Below are 15,320 nucleotides of genomic sequence, written 5' to 3' on the forward strand. Positions count from 1 at the left end.
TGAACAATGTTGGGGCCTTAGTTATATCTTAGAAGTAATGTGATCTAAAAGAGGTCAGTTCTTAGAAATAATATCAGTCCTCTATATTTCAAAATAGCGAGCCTTGGAAATACAGCAAAACAAAATGTTTCCCCAGTGATAAAAGTGTCAGGTTTCAGTTTATCTATAGTAAAGTTTCATTAAAGGAAAGATGTTCGGTCTTCAGTCATAAATGAAAGATTACTTTGAATTTTTCTGTTGTATATTCTGTGTATGGTTTTCTCTTTCTAGATGATTGAAAGGCTCAATCCCCTTAACTGTGGAATCAAGGGTCCATTTACAACTTCTCCCTGGATGCAACAGGATTATTTACAATTGTAAACTATTAGATTTTTAAATTCTAAAGAAACCCCGTAAGCTATACCCTTGGATCCAACAAGAATTTTTTTTTTCATTTTATCATATTATTTGATTGCTGCTAAAGAGCGAATAAAGAGCCAAACACGACCCATACTGAACCAGAATGCATGTGCTGTGATATCCCTGTCAATATCATCTGAAATTTCCTCCTAAAATTAAGCCTCTTTGGAGATACAGGATCAAGCATGTTTGTATTTCCTAACAATAAACCCCCATAAGTGAAAAATTGGTGACTTGAAAAAGTTACAGTCCTTACTCCAAGGGATTTGGGGAAACATGTAACTCTCTGAGGCACAGTTATTTGACCTTTCGACTATTTTGAACAACATGAATATCTAAAAATTTTCATCAAATGTGTTTGAGGGGAGGGAAGGACGTTATAGAAGGGCTTGTTACCCTCTGACCACTTTTGACTCTTCGCGGACCACTTGAACTTTCAACTTCAATGTTAGTCAATCCTCCCTCCTCCTAAGTTTAAAAAACGACCACTTATATATGAGCTGGTTTAGGGGAAAACAGTAAACGATAAACTGGCCACAAAAGATGACAAACCAGTCCATCCGTGAAATGACATGAAAAACTCTAGTAATCGACGTCATCAGAGTCAAAAGCTGGATACTTAGGACACATTCTAAAGCCACTTTACACTGACAACCACCAGGAAATCGTAGCAAGGGAAGACCCCAAAAAAACTGCAGCAGACCTACCAGAGGCGTTTAAGCAGCTTGCACACCTCTGTTGTATCCGAGCGGGAGACCATGATTGCAGCAGCAGACCCGAGGGAATACTGGCGGCTCCTTCTTGATAGCCTTTGTGCTTCAGGAGACACAGTTAGAACTAAGGTCTATTAAGGTAGGGTTATCTCTAATTGAGATTAATATCTATTCTTTTAGGAGTCTATTAACTTACTGCCGAAAGAAGAATTTTAATGCCTCATGTACAGCAACTTTTTAGCGTAGCCTAGAGCAGATCTTAGGATTTATTTACATCATTGGACAATTCAAAACATTAAAATTAATATTTCGATATGAAAGAGGAATCAAATGGCAAAAAAGAAACATGCAATTTGGATCCTCATTCATTTTTTTTTTTTTGATACATAATAATCTCTTCCCTACTGTGGCAATTTTGTTGTAGTACCATTACGCTCCCTTAATTCTTGTCATTAATACTTGGATATATCTGTAGGCAATGCAAAAAATTGTTGATCTTTTTTTCTAACCACTGGTTGATGGAAAACACCAAATGGTGAAAATCATCTTTTTTGAATTATTTTATACAAATCAATGTTATGAACCAATTATTGGAGACAAATTAGTGTTGAATTTCTTGTATACTCCTTACCTTTTTTAACAAGCTAAGAAAAACTTCTTTTATTCAAAAAGATATTCAGTCGCACTAATTTGATGTTCATCAACCGTGGAGTGTGAAGACGTTTTATTAAAGAAATCTATTAGTTGCCTATAAGCTCTTACTTCAGGAGTATAATGTTTATCAAAAGAAAAATCCTTCAGCTTAGTATTAAATCCATCCTTTATGCATTATTTGATTTTAGATAGCTCCACTTTGGGGATATAATAGAAAAATTGGAAAAAATCGCTTTTTGCGGCACTGAATGTATGATAGATAGAAAAACGAACGAAACGCCAGTTTAAAGCCATTTGTCTTGAAGACCTGTTGGCAAAATTTTGTTCCTGTTGGATGAAATTTACTATGTCAAAAGGTCAAGTAAAAAACGAATACGACAATTTTGCCTAGCGCTTCTGGTGCTAAGGTAGTTACGATGAAAGTGTAGGACAGCATTTAGTTTCCTTTTCCACTTTGTTTAGGCACTTTTCCGAAAAAGTTTTCTCAGAAATAGCCGAGGTTTATCTTAGGGCTTAAACGTGGTATTTCTACATTTTTGCACTCCTTGGGTAATTTAAACTGAGCTTTAATCTTCAGAAATTTTAATTTCTTGGGGAAAAAGCAAGGTTACTGATTAAATTTTTACTGATTGCCTTTCCTTTTTTCAGCTTTGTCTGAAGGAGGAAGGGTTATTGCAGCTTTTTCTTCTCGGCCTGTTGTCTCTGCTGTAGTGGATAGACAGTTCTTGTCTTGACTGAGGCTTGCTAAGTGAATTTGGAGTATTGTACATTTAGAGTAGACATAAACCTTTAGATTAATGCACGTTTTTGATTTTTTTTCAGTAGGAATAACAGGTTTGTAATCCAACAGCCTTAGGACCGTATGAAACTCAACCCCCTTTTGTTGAAATAGTGTCTTTCCATGCTTTAAGTTATGCCTCCGCAGCAACGGTTTGTTCAGAGACTGATTCTTCAGAAAGCAAAAGCTTATAACCGAATCTTGTGGAGTGACTATGCATAAAATGAAGTTGTTTAACTGTGGAAAATGGGGCATTAGCTTAATCATAGATCTTGAGACGATTGTTGAAAATCCAGCGATTTCATTCATATAAATAATGATGTACGGATGCTTTCTGCTAATTTTTTTTTAGCTGCTCCACCAATTCAAGCAGTGGACGCACCTCGGAATGCTTTAGACTTCTTCTAGTACAATTTTAGATTACATCTGCTTCCTGTATGTACTAGTGACCCTTCATCTAGTATTTTATTACTACTTTGTCTTTAAGTCAAAGTAAAGACAAAGTAAGCTTTAAGTCAAAGGAAGTAAGTCAAGTTGCTTTCTTCACTAAATCCAACTATGATCCACTAAACTGAGAAAGGACTTGTTAAGCTCTTTAGCCATTTTTAAATAAGGAACAAGATTGCTGCTATCAAAGTTCCATTCTCAGCTATTTTTTGACGTAAACCATAGATCATCTCCCCAGATTCACCCAAGTAAAAGGCTGCTTGGATTCACCATACAAAAAAGGGTGCACATAATCTAGAAAACAGATAGTGAGCTTCCAAGCTACGAAGGACAAAGAATATGTCTGTTTTCTATTTACAGGGATCACTCTTTACCTTCCATTGCTGTCTATGAACATCGGGATGCTTTTTAGTTCATTTCTACTTCACAGTCTTGTTCACAGAAAGATTATTTTATACCTATCGAGACTGAAAATATTTACCAAAGTTGAACCCCTCATTTCCTATTAAACTAAATCCTGGCTATGCTCAAACCTTAAGAATAAACTTAAAAGAATAATTATTTCAGCAGTAATGTGTTGTGGATACTCCGTCACACGTTGACAGATTCCACCCGTTAACATTGCTCTAGTCTATCCTACATAAAGGAAACATTTGTAGGCTATTCCTTGAAAGCCACCTTTGTATAAAAAAAATATAGGTTTCACCCTTTTTAAAAGGAAGGTCATCAAATTTTTCAAGGGCGGAAAGGGGGGTGAGCTGGAAGACTTAGAAAGGAAATATTATAGTTCATAGCTCCTTTCACGTGAAGTCATACAGACTGATTTCAATTTGAAAAATGAATAAGACTGTAGATCCTCCTCTCATAGCCAACATAAATTTTTTTTTCAAACAAAAAAAGGTAAAACAACTAGGAATTAATCTAAGATAGTGATATTTTTTCTATAAATGACTGTTTTGGCCACATATCCAAGGGTACTTCTAAGCAGAACACATATAAAAATAAAGTAAAATTTAAAATAAAATGCGATCATTAAAACTAAAATTAAATGCTAACGTTATTAAGTTTTAAATTTGAAAATATATAGAAATATAATATATAAATTTATTGTACATATAATAAATAAATAAATCATGTTTATGGAAATTAAACTAGTTATTTGTTACAATGATCAAACTTTATTGTAAGTTTACTGTGGACGGTCCTCGGATATAGGTTATAGCTATAATATTCAGTTAAGGTCAAAAATGTACTATCTTTGATTAGATCCCCATCGTTTTACTTTTGTATTATTGAAGGGCATTGTAGTCCTCGTCGTTATTTATTATGATTTTGTTTGGATAAATAAATAAATAGGAAACGCTTACCATTGGATTATTTTCACAGCTTGGAGCTGTTCCAGTCAATACCAAGATACCAGTTTCATTTCTAGTTACTACGTATTCCTCTATTTTACACTGCATAAGAATAGTGTCATTCAACAAAAAATTTCCCCCACTTTGGAAGTGGGTGAAATCCCCTCGTCCGACGAAAATGACAGGAGTTGTACTTAGTCCCTCGCATTGCTTCCAATGAAATAATGAAATAAGCAGGAAAACTAAAAACACCATCTTGAGGATTGAACTGAACTACTCACAGAACTTTGTCCAATTTTGACAGGTAAAGAACTGATAAGAATAAAAACGAAATTGTCTTCTTTTCCCCAAGTTATCTATACAGATTATTTGCACCGGTGCCTCTCTTACGACACAATTTCTTTTTATTAAACAAACATCACGAATTGTAAAAAAATATAAAGAAATCTAACAATTCACAAACTCGTACCTTTTGGAGTTTGAATAATATATAAATTTTGAAAAAGACGAAGGCTTAGCTATTTCCATACATCCGGCCAATTGAATGTCACAATATAAAGAAATACAGGATATCCAGTTAACAAGTATGCAAGCCTGGAATAATAAACAAATTAATTTTGGGACTAAACCCTAAACTACATTTATTTTCTTATGATCTAGAAAATATGGTTGAACTCCTTCCAAAAAACAATTGAACTTAAAAAGAAGTCACTTATTCATGATAGAATATACATATACAATAATACACTATATTATTCCCCGAAAGGCATTTTACCGAGTAAAGATGGGGGAAAACATGGGTCACTAGCCCAGAGAAAACATAAATCACTTACTTCCTCACAGAGGGAAGATAATTTCTTTATAGAACCCAAAAATAATATACATTAGATAGATAGAAATATATTAAAACGAAATTATTCGTATTTTTTGGTATCATTAGAAATTTTTTTTATTTTCTTTTGAAATGTTTCGTATCATTGGATAATATAGAAATATATTATAAGAAAATACGAATAGGATTCACTGATATAAAATAGTCTTTTCAGTGGCCATACATAAATGTCAAAAGTGATTTGAGCACAGGTAAACACATAATTTTCCCTCCTGAACATCATAGAACATATCTTGCTTCAAATACACCTGCTAGTTATATGAATTTTCTCTCTGCAGAAAAATCGCATTCTCTACACCTAAGCAGCAATAGTGTAAATTCTAGGACAACTTAAGAATATATTTTTAAAGTATTCGAGCAGCCATGCCTGATAGACTTCCGGCACTTTGCTTGTTTTTAAATTATATAGGTATCGAATATCGTTCAAATCACGTTTTTACCCCCGAGTAGAGGGTTGTCTACTATATTGTTTGTATTGTTCAATTGAGAAATTGCAATTGAAGTAACTAGTAATTTAAGAAAATTGACAAACGACAGACACGCACTTGGAATTTTGTTCAGAGTTGGAAGAGTGCCAAATTTGATAAAGCACAAAAACTTGTAAACTCTATGACAAATAAAATGAGGCACTCTAAAATTCTACGATTGTGAGGAGAAAAAACAGAGAGTTTCCTTTGTTCATGATCAAACTAACTTCTTTGAGGGAATAGCTACATCTCTTGTTCGTCAAAATAGATATTTTGATACTTATCTAAAATTCCATTGTTGCTCATTTTACAAAGCCACTGCTTGCCTAAAATGGATCATTCCAACTTTTGCATTGAAGTCCTCACAAGGTTTACAATGTCATGGTGATGTACTTTAGTGACAACACTAGAGGCTTGTTTTCAGGCCACTCACATCCAACACGAAGTTTGACACATGTTTTGTATTTTATCATTTCGAGTGCTGTTTTCAATACGGCGAATGTCTTCTCAGAACCCGCGTTCAACCATGCTATTCTAGCACACTTTTTTTTAGTTTTTTCCTTTATTTTTAGTTGTTTTATTTTTTTCTTTTTTTCTTTTTTTAGTTTTTTTCTTTTTATTTTTTTCTGTTTTCTTTTTTTTTCTTTTTTTTAGGTTCTGTTTTAGTTTTTTTCAGGTGCAAATTATTTTTTGTTGGTAGTTTAACGCTTGAAAAAAAAAGAAAATTATTAATATCTAGATTCGTGCCAAAACAGCAAGTCAAATTATCAGTTAAATTTTAGTGAGAGAGGGATCACGCAGGGTTAAGCTCTTAACACCTTCCCCCTGCAAAAACGTCGCGAGATTGTTACGATTTCTTTTACAGTTGATTACAGTTTTACAAAATTAGTGTACTTTTTTTAAAATCTGGTCTCCTACAAAATGTTGTCCCTTCCTCTCCCCCAAACATAATCATATGGACTTATATGGTAGCCTTGGAGAATCTTCCTTTTTTTTCTTTTTTAGTTTTTTTCTTTTTAGTTTTTTTTGTTTATTTTTTTTTACTACAGACGTACAAACGGTCCTGAACGAAATTCATACGCCGGAAAAAGTTTTGATTTTAGAAACTAGATCTCATTTTGCCCAAAACCAAAAGGTGTGTCTCACAATTTCATTGGCCCATTTATAAGAGAAGTATGTATTTTAAAATTTTTGCTGCGAAACATGCCAAAATTTTTTCAGTAAGTTTCAGGATACTAACATTATTTAACCGACAAGCCTGATCACTTATTAAATAAAAAAAAAACAAACAAGTTTTTTCAACTGAAAGGAAGGAGCAACGTCAAAACTTAAAAAGAACGGAAATTATTACATATACGAGGTGGGTCTTTCCCTCCTCAATTCCTCGCTCTTTACGCTAAATTTATTTTTTATAGCTTTTAAGAAAGCTTCTTATTCTAACTAAACAGCCCTTATGGGAGTCGACCTTAAAGAATTGGGAGGAAGAGTCATACTATTGTTTAAAGAGCAAGGTCTCGAGGTAGGGTCAACCTGCCTCATATAGCGGACAAATTCTGTTAGTTTTAAGTTATGATGTTGCCTTACTTTCAGTAAAAAAAAAACGGTTTTTTTTTTGTTTAATTTCATATTGTTTTTAAATAGTGCGGGGAAATCCGGCTCCCCCTGCATGGAAAATTCCTTCCGCCAACGGAAAATTCCTCCATTGAAAGTTATTCTCACTTAAACTACCGCTCCCGAGACAATTGCTTTCTAGCTAAAAATTCTCCTTCCTCCCAAAAAAGTTCTTGCGGATTAATCCGGATGATAAATTCTTCTTAGTGCACTACCATATGAAAAAGACTTGAATTCCTGATTTTTTTAAAACCATGCCGGAAATCCTCTCTTCCGTATAATAGTTTTCGCACAATACACCACCTCTCCCCCAGACCTTCCATTAAACATTGCTCCCAGAAAAAAAAATTCCCATCGGAAAATGGATATATTATCCCAAAATACAAAGCTACAGAACTTTTCAACTATGCTGAACAATATGGCCATCTAAAATTTTGGCAGGACAACCCAGGGGAAAAATAGGTGTAGAAGGGGTGTTAGCTGCCCCCCCAATCTTTATGGTCACTTAAACAGTGCACCATAACTTTGAATTCAATCAGTTTTTGTCGACATTCTAGGACTTTGGTCCAATGGAATCACCCCTGAGTAAAACATTAGGGTTCTTGGATATGGTGAATCTCATGGTGTGATTGTCATGAATATTCCGTGACTTTTATTTTTTTTTTGAAAATCAGGCCAATTTTTATTTATTGTCCCCCGATCTTTTTAGTCACTTAAAAAGGGCACTAGAACTTTTGATTTCTGTTCGAATGAGTCAATTATTAATATTCTAGGAGTATCGGTTCGATACGATCACCCCTGGGACAAACAAGAGAGTTGTTTATTCCGCAATTGGGTTCTTGGATACTCTTTTGATTCTCATTAAGATTCATTGACTTTTAGGGGGTGTTCCACCCTTTTTTTTTCGAAAATCAGGCAAATTTCTCAGGGTTCTTACCATTGATGGGTAACACTAAACTTAATCCATCTTATATATTTTGAATCAGCATAATCAGCCAAATCTTTTGATATATCTATTGATATCAAAATTCCACTTTTTACAGTTTTGGCTGCTATTGAGTCGCGTCGCTCGTTACTTACTACTCGTTCACGATATCTAAATGGCATTAGAGGTTAATAGAATTGTTGCTAAAAACGGCTTGGTTTAACTGTCTGATAAGTTAAACCTACTAACCACCGAAAATACGTCAATAAAAAGAAAGATCCTGGTATCACTTGTATATAAAAATAATTCAGACAATAAAACTCAATAAAATTACAAACATTTATTCAAGAAGATAAAAAAGTAGAGTAAATTACAAAATGCATAATCAAGGTGATTACTGTAAATTTAAGTACAGCTCAGTTAAGAAAAAAAAAAAAAAACACAAAAAAAACAAGGCACTGTCTTATGGCAAAAACCCGCTTTCTGGACACAACTTCTTCAATATAAAGTAGAGCCACATGATATTATATAATTATGTATATATTTACACGCACACACACACATATATATATATATATATATATATATATATATATATATATATATATATATATATATATATATATATATATATATATATATATATATATATATATATGAATAATTATATATGTAAACATAATATATAATCGAGCAACGTGACAAAGCATCGATTCCAAAAAACAACTTGCCGGAGTTTCATTCACATAACTCATCTATTTTCTTTACATATTTTTTTTTATTTAGGGTCATTCGATACCAGTTTGCGAGTCTCGGCGTCAGCTTACTGTTTCAAAAACAAAACGTTTATTGGCAAATTTTCCCAGCACCACAGGGAACACCCAAAACAATTTTAGTAAGAATAAATAGGGATCTGGAATGTGTCGACACTTCAAAAAGCTAACGGGAGGCTAGGTTAAAATAAAGAAAACATAAAGTCTCTTACAATTTCTTAAGCAGAGCGTTATCTATTCAATGTACATAGGGCATAAATAAAATGCATTCTATGTCGGGTGATCTTTCAAATAGCACAACAGGAACTCCCGAAGCTGTCAAATTATTCAGACTATACTTCTTTTGAGCGGATTTTTAATGTTTTTCAAGCGGGTATGCTAAATATTTTAGGGAACTACCCTTACCTGAACTTTAAAAGGAAAATTCTGCTATGTTCAATCGACAACACTCAATTTTTCAATTTTTAACGATTTAAGTTTCATTAAATCTGAATATCTCCATGTCCAGCCCAAAAACAAGAATCTTCAAATGGTTTTTCTAAGAAAGCCAGAAAAGTAGTTGTCGGCTTTTAGTTTTCTGTCGTTTATTTGGATCTCTTATCCAAGCTCTAAAAGTTATGACAAGACCACAAAATCAATTCTAAATAGTTTGGCCACACAAGCTAGAAAAGCTTATTAAGGACGAGATAGGCTGATTCCTTAAGGTGCCGAACCCTCTTAGAAAAGCTTGTCCGAAAAAGGATTTTTACCATACAATCAAACTTGATCCTTTTTATAGCCCTTTAAGAAATTAAAAATCGATCACAATAAAGTACTTTCAGTAAAGGAGTGTATGTTCTTTTGACTATTACCAAGAGACCATCTTTTAAGCAGTGGCGAAATTTCGTCAAAATCCCGGGGGGAGGGGCAAAGTTGGAGCAAATTTTCCTAAATCAAGTGCAAACTAAGTCCAAATCAAAATTGGACTATATAGCACCATAAATGTAAAGATATACTGAAGAAAACTGACTCGTTTCTGTGGGTGTCTGAATTATGTAGGCTTATTTTAGTTTGACAAGATTTTGAAGAAACTAAATTTCATGTGAGGGGTCTGGGAGGGGTGAACCGGGGCCTGGGAGGGGCAGTTGCCCTCCCCCTGCACCATAGGATATTACGCTCCAGCTTTTAAGGGAGGAAAAAGAAATATAAACTACTTTACAAAAAAGTCTCTTAAGAGCTAAACAAAAAACAAAAAAATACATTACACTGACCAATAGAATAAGTCAAGCCTAAAAAGTAGGCTATACATCCTATTTTGACGCAATTTAGAGCCTAATTAGCCCTTGTATAATTTATGTTAAATCCGGAGCAGCATTATTTGTCAAATTTTGGGAATTTTGAACGTTGTCATAACGGTAACATTCATGGTTTACAACCCCAACTCCACCCTTTTCCATTATCATTTTAACATATACATAAGAGTATAATCAGTGGTCCATTTGGGTGCAGCGTGTTCGGTTCTTGCAATAATTTTAAGTGAAGTTCTATTTTTCACAAAATAGATGCATATCTTTGTTAAAGTGTATTTTCGTAATATTACTTTTTCCCCACAAATTGGTATGAAATGAAAGTGAACACCCGGCAAAATAGAGCATCACCTCCCACAGCAGAATTAACCGTAGAGTACCACCCCCCCCCCTAGCCCAATTCCTTGACAAGTCACTGATTGTATCTACGTAGTTTACGTTCACTCATAGGATGAGCTATTGAACATCTTTCTTCTCATTGGCGGCAAGTTTCTCAAGAGGAACTCCCATAGAACCAAGCAACGAAGAGGCTGGACCAGGTAGGCCATGTTGAGATCTGTAGGATTCTAAGAGGCCATTTAGAGCAGCTGCATTTATCGCCACTGGCTGAAATTCAATATCTTCGTTTGAAGTGGAAATGTCTTCTCGACCTTGCATAACACCAGAATCGATCAATTCTTGCTCCATAGATTGCATAAGGTCGTTGGAAACTCTGTCTGAAGCTAGAGAAAAAGCATAAATCAATAAACTTACAAGAAGTTCTTATTACTGCTTCAATCTCGCAATATTGCCACAAAACTTGACGAATACGACTTTAATCCAACTTTGTGCACTGACTGGAGCGCGTTTCAGTACCACAAGAATTTATTACTTGACTAAATCGAACTTTCTAAAATTGAACCTGTCAGAGATAGGAAGTATAGCCACGTGTTGAGACGCATTGGATATCTCAGAATAACAACAGTCCCCGCGAGCAGTATAATCCAAACACTAGGGCATGGCAGTAACCAAAAATAAAATAAAAAAAGGGCAAAAAAATAATGTCAGTTACCTCTGGACATCATCCCATTTTCAGAGGCAGGAGTGTAACTAATCCCTGTATTTGACAATCAAATTTATTGGCATTAATCCTTGCATTCTGTAATGATTTTTTATGCCAGAAGCGTTACCGACAAGTAATTTTTCGTAGTGATAGAATGCTGAACCATACTAGCGATAAAAGTGCTGAAATCGAAAGGCCAAATGAACCATACTAGGGATAAAAGTGCTGCAATCGAAAGGCCAAATGAACCATACTAGGGATAAAAGTGCTGCAATCGAAAGGCCAAATGAACCATACTAGGGATAAAAGTGCTGCAATCAAAAGGCCAAATGCAGTTTCTTTTAAAATATAAAGGTGATTCACAGGCACATAAGAGCAACTTCAGTTAGACACGGCCCAAACAAGAGGAGAGGGGGTATAAAAAGGTGTTAAAAGTAAGTATATCAATGTTAAAAATATAAGAAATTGAAAAAAATCAAACTGCCAGGGGAAAGGGTGGGGAGACAATAACGGGAAGGCCTCACGGTAAATATGTGGACTGATTCTTACAATTTTGTATTTGGCGCATTAAAGTAATAATAATTTTAGAGAAATGTAGGAACAGTAAACGAAAACTAAGATAAAAAAAAAACATTCCAAAAGAAAAAGTAACTCGCACTCGCAACTTTAAACAACTTAAACGTTTAAATCATTCATCCAATCAATTCATTCAAAATTATCTACATTAAAGAAGACAAATTAACGGAGAATCAGCAATTTTTACATTGTTCAGGACACTGATACTTTTTGTTTTTCTTTTTTTTGTGGGGGGGGGAAGATATAAAGGAAAAATCGTACCATCTTGAAATATAACTCAAAAGTCAAAATAGGGATAATAAGTAAATGCAAGGAAATGTAACTTATAACTAATTACCCTGACTATATTTTAAGAGGACTTTGGTTGTTAATCCCAGAAGCTAAATATCCAAATTAAAAAAAAAACATAACCATTAAAATAAGATATCTATGTAGGCTTTAGATTAGCATATTTTTTTTTATTTAAACATGTTTACTAAGATTCTTGTTGTGAAATAAAAATAAACACAAATACAAAAAAGTTAGCCGAAAAATGCCAAAGACCCGATGATTTTGGAAGATTTGCTATGGAAGCTTATGACAGAAACAGATAAATTATTAAAAGGTTACAATTCTGAAAAATTCTCATCTCCTGAAGAAAGAAAAAGGCAAAGACCCCCCCCCCTCCAAAATTTCCATAGCAAATTTGTTTGCTTACAAAAAATATATAAGGCTAGGGTTCCGACAATTCGTGTATCCTTCTCTTCTTTATAACTCAACTCTATTGTTTCTTCTATGATACTCTTCGATATAAACAAATAAGAAACAAAAATACATACAGTTATTAATTCTGTGAACCGTTCAATTGAAAAATAAACAATGTGTATTATGTATAAAAAACGACATCATTAAATATTATTTTTGCTGTGATTCGAAAACGAACTGATTCAGTTTTTCGATGAAAAGTAAAAACCATATTTAAAAGTTAAAAGGTCTGAAAACAAGCTTATGTAAGAAATCAAACCTAAAACATTAATAAATTACTATGAATGAACAGACAAAACCAACAACAACTGCAAATTAAACTTAAAAATAAAGCCAAGCCCCTACGTAAACATGACATTAGTATTTTACTGGGATTTGGAATTAAGTTTAGAAAAAACCTAAAATTGTTTTATTCAGCCATTGATTTTGTACTTAATACCGGAAGAAATGGATGTAAAAGGAATAAAATATTAATGAAAATATATTATATTAGAATAATGAAAATGAATTGACTTTCCACAAAGATACTACTGCTGCAACTACTAAAAAACTACTAACTGTAGCACCCAGCCACCTGAGGCCAACATAGCTACGCACGCACGCCTCCATCCCAATCTATTTAAAAACCCCCTCTGTACACCCTCCCAAGAAGTTACAATTTCCCTTAAATCCTTCCCTAGGACCTCCTCCACCTCATTCAGGGAGGACTTACTTTTCGTTTGGCTCTAGATCGTTGGCCTAGATCTTTGACGACCTGTCATCTTTAATCCGCCAAAATAGTCTTAGAAAAGACACTAGTGTCAGCAAAAAGACCTCACGGAGTTTTAAGCAGTATTCAATTTTTCTAAAATATCACTTCAAAAGAAAAAAAACTGTTAAAAATATAGGTTACTTTCAGTAGCTCCCAAATGACACTCTAGGCCCGGGTCAGGAGCCTATAATTCTCAAGGTACCAAGTGACCCAGTTACTGATTTTAAGTGACCCTATATAGTCTCGAAGAAAGTGTACGAACAAAAAATACAACATGAACGAAATGAAACCGAAAATTGATACTAAAACACAAATTTTAGTTTGATGCCTACGATAATAGGCGAAACAGAGCGACATTCTCAGAAGGAGTTTTACGATTGGTAGGCCTGCGGTGTTTGTCGATCTCTCAGTTATACATCATGTTCAGTAGTAAAAGATAGGAGCTAATTGGAGCTAATAAAAAACGGTTCGGTTTTGATAACTTATTTGATGACTTTGCAAATAAAAAACAAACAGTAATAGAATCAAAGATATGCCTTTTCAGCTGAAATAGCTTAGTGACGCGTTCAAAAGCATTGACAAACAGGTCAGAAATGATTTGTGATCTAGTGACACTAGTAGGACTGCAGTTGAGAATGTTACTGACTCAAACTTTACTTAAATGTTCGAATTTTGAGTGATTTTGAACCGCAATAAAAAAAGGATTGGCAAATCCACCGTGGCGTGTTGGCAATGTTGTCAGATGAAAGTACTACACTTTTTTTTTGTAATTTTTGTCTTGGCTATTTAGTTTAAATACAATGCTGTAGTAACTATTATGTCGTAACTTGCGTTCATTCTAGGCTAGCAGACATTACTCAAATAATTAGCATCGTATATATAATAACAGAAATTGTGCAGTAGTTACATCAAATATATCTATATTTTCGTGTTCAAAGAATATTGACATCTCAGATCTAATCTTAGCTTGAGACAACTTCCTTTATCCATCAGCGACAGCAAATTTCTCACTTGCATAAATCTCAGCGCTAATTAGGGTTACTGCTACTCGGTCTACTTTGTTTACTTCCTGATGGCAACAGAGAAGAGAAGGTGGAAGACATTTACTTACTTACTTGTACTTGCAGCAATACCAGGCATTTTTTCTCTCACCTGACATCTGAAATTTAGATGTTACGTGGGAATTTGTTTAACCGTAAGATCCCCGTGGTCAAAGTAGCTGAGTTTACAGAGTCACACCACTAACTTCCAACTTAACCCAAAGGACTGTCGACACCAGGACTCAAACCCCTTTGATTTTGACTTACCGCTCTTGCTCAGCAGGGTCGCTATCGTAGAGGAAACTGGTTGACAACGCTGTCAATCTTCTCCAAGTAGCCCTGTTCAGGGCTAGGGATGGGGCCTCGTTTGGGTTGATGTTGCGATTGAGCAGGCGCTGGTTTATTACATCAGCCTATCTAGTGCGTGACCTTCCTCGAGGGCGTTTCCAGCCAATTTTCCAAGGGACTGAAATCCCAGGTGATCCTTGCAGGGGTACTTAGCGGGAGACGGAGTAGGTGGCCGTACCACCTTAGAGAGCGGGCTTCTACTTGGGTAGAAAGGTTCGCCAGCTTGAAGGTCTCCAGGATCTCAGTATTGCGGATCTTGTCATACCATTTGAAGCCTTCGACTCGACGCATGTGTCTAGCCTGAGCAGCATCGACCCTTCTTAGTGTGTCTGGATTATCGGCCATGTTTCAGATGATTACAGCATGATGCTTGAGACTGTGCGTTGTAAATTCGGGCTTTGGTATGGCGGTTAATTTGAGATTTGGGAAAGACAGCTCTCAGGAGTCGTCCGAACACAGAGCTTGTCTTGGCTGATCTGGCTGAGATTTCGGCGTCAAGTGTGCCACTTGAGGATATAA

At 34.8% G+C, this 15,320-nt stretch overlaps 2 protein-coding genes across 4 annotated transcripts in view; both read right to left on the reverse strand.

Annotated features, from left to right (window-relative positions):
- The window catches only part of LOC136039960 (sulfoquinovosidase-like), a 56,826-nt gene extending 52,158 nt beyond the window's left edge, over window positions 1-4,668 (reverse strand). The window contains exon 1 of the mRNA XM_065723983.1: window positions 4,359-4,668. Coding sequence (XP_065580055.1) covers window positions 4,359-4,601 — 243 coding nt within the window. The 5' untranslated portion in view covers window positions 4,602-4,668. The remainder of the gene's footprint in view (window positions 1-4,358) is intronic.
- A 240-nt stretch (window positions 4,669-4,908) lies between these two features.
- LOC136039961 (protein ecdysoneless homolog) overlaps window positions 4,909-15,320 on the reverse strand; it is a 114,983-nt gene continuing 104,571 nt past the window's right edge. For 2 of the 3 annotated variants that reach the window (XM_065723984.1, XM_065723986.1), the window contains one exon: window positions 8,567-11,022. In XM_065723984.1, the coding sequence (XP_065580056.1) occupies window positions 10,757-11,022 (266 nt within the window). In that variant the 3' untranslated portion in view covers window positions 8,567-10,756. Of the gene's footprint in view, window positions 4,941-8,566; window positions 11,023-15,320 lie in introns of those variants that run through there. The other variant, XM_065723985.1, reaches the window with a different exon arrangement.

The sequence above is a fragment of the Artemia franciscana genome, chromosome 20 (assembly GCF_032884065.1).
Source record: "Artemia franciscana chromosome 20, ASM3288406v1, whole genome shotgun sequence".
In the NCBI taxonomy this organism is placed as follows: Eukaryota; Metazoa; Arthropoda; class Branchiopoda; order Anostraca; family Artemiidae; genus Artemia; species Artemia franciscana.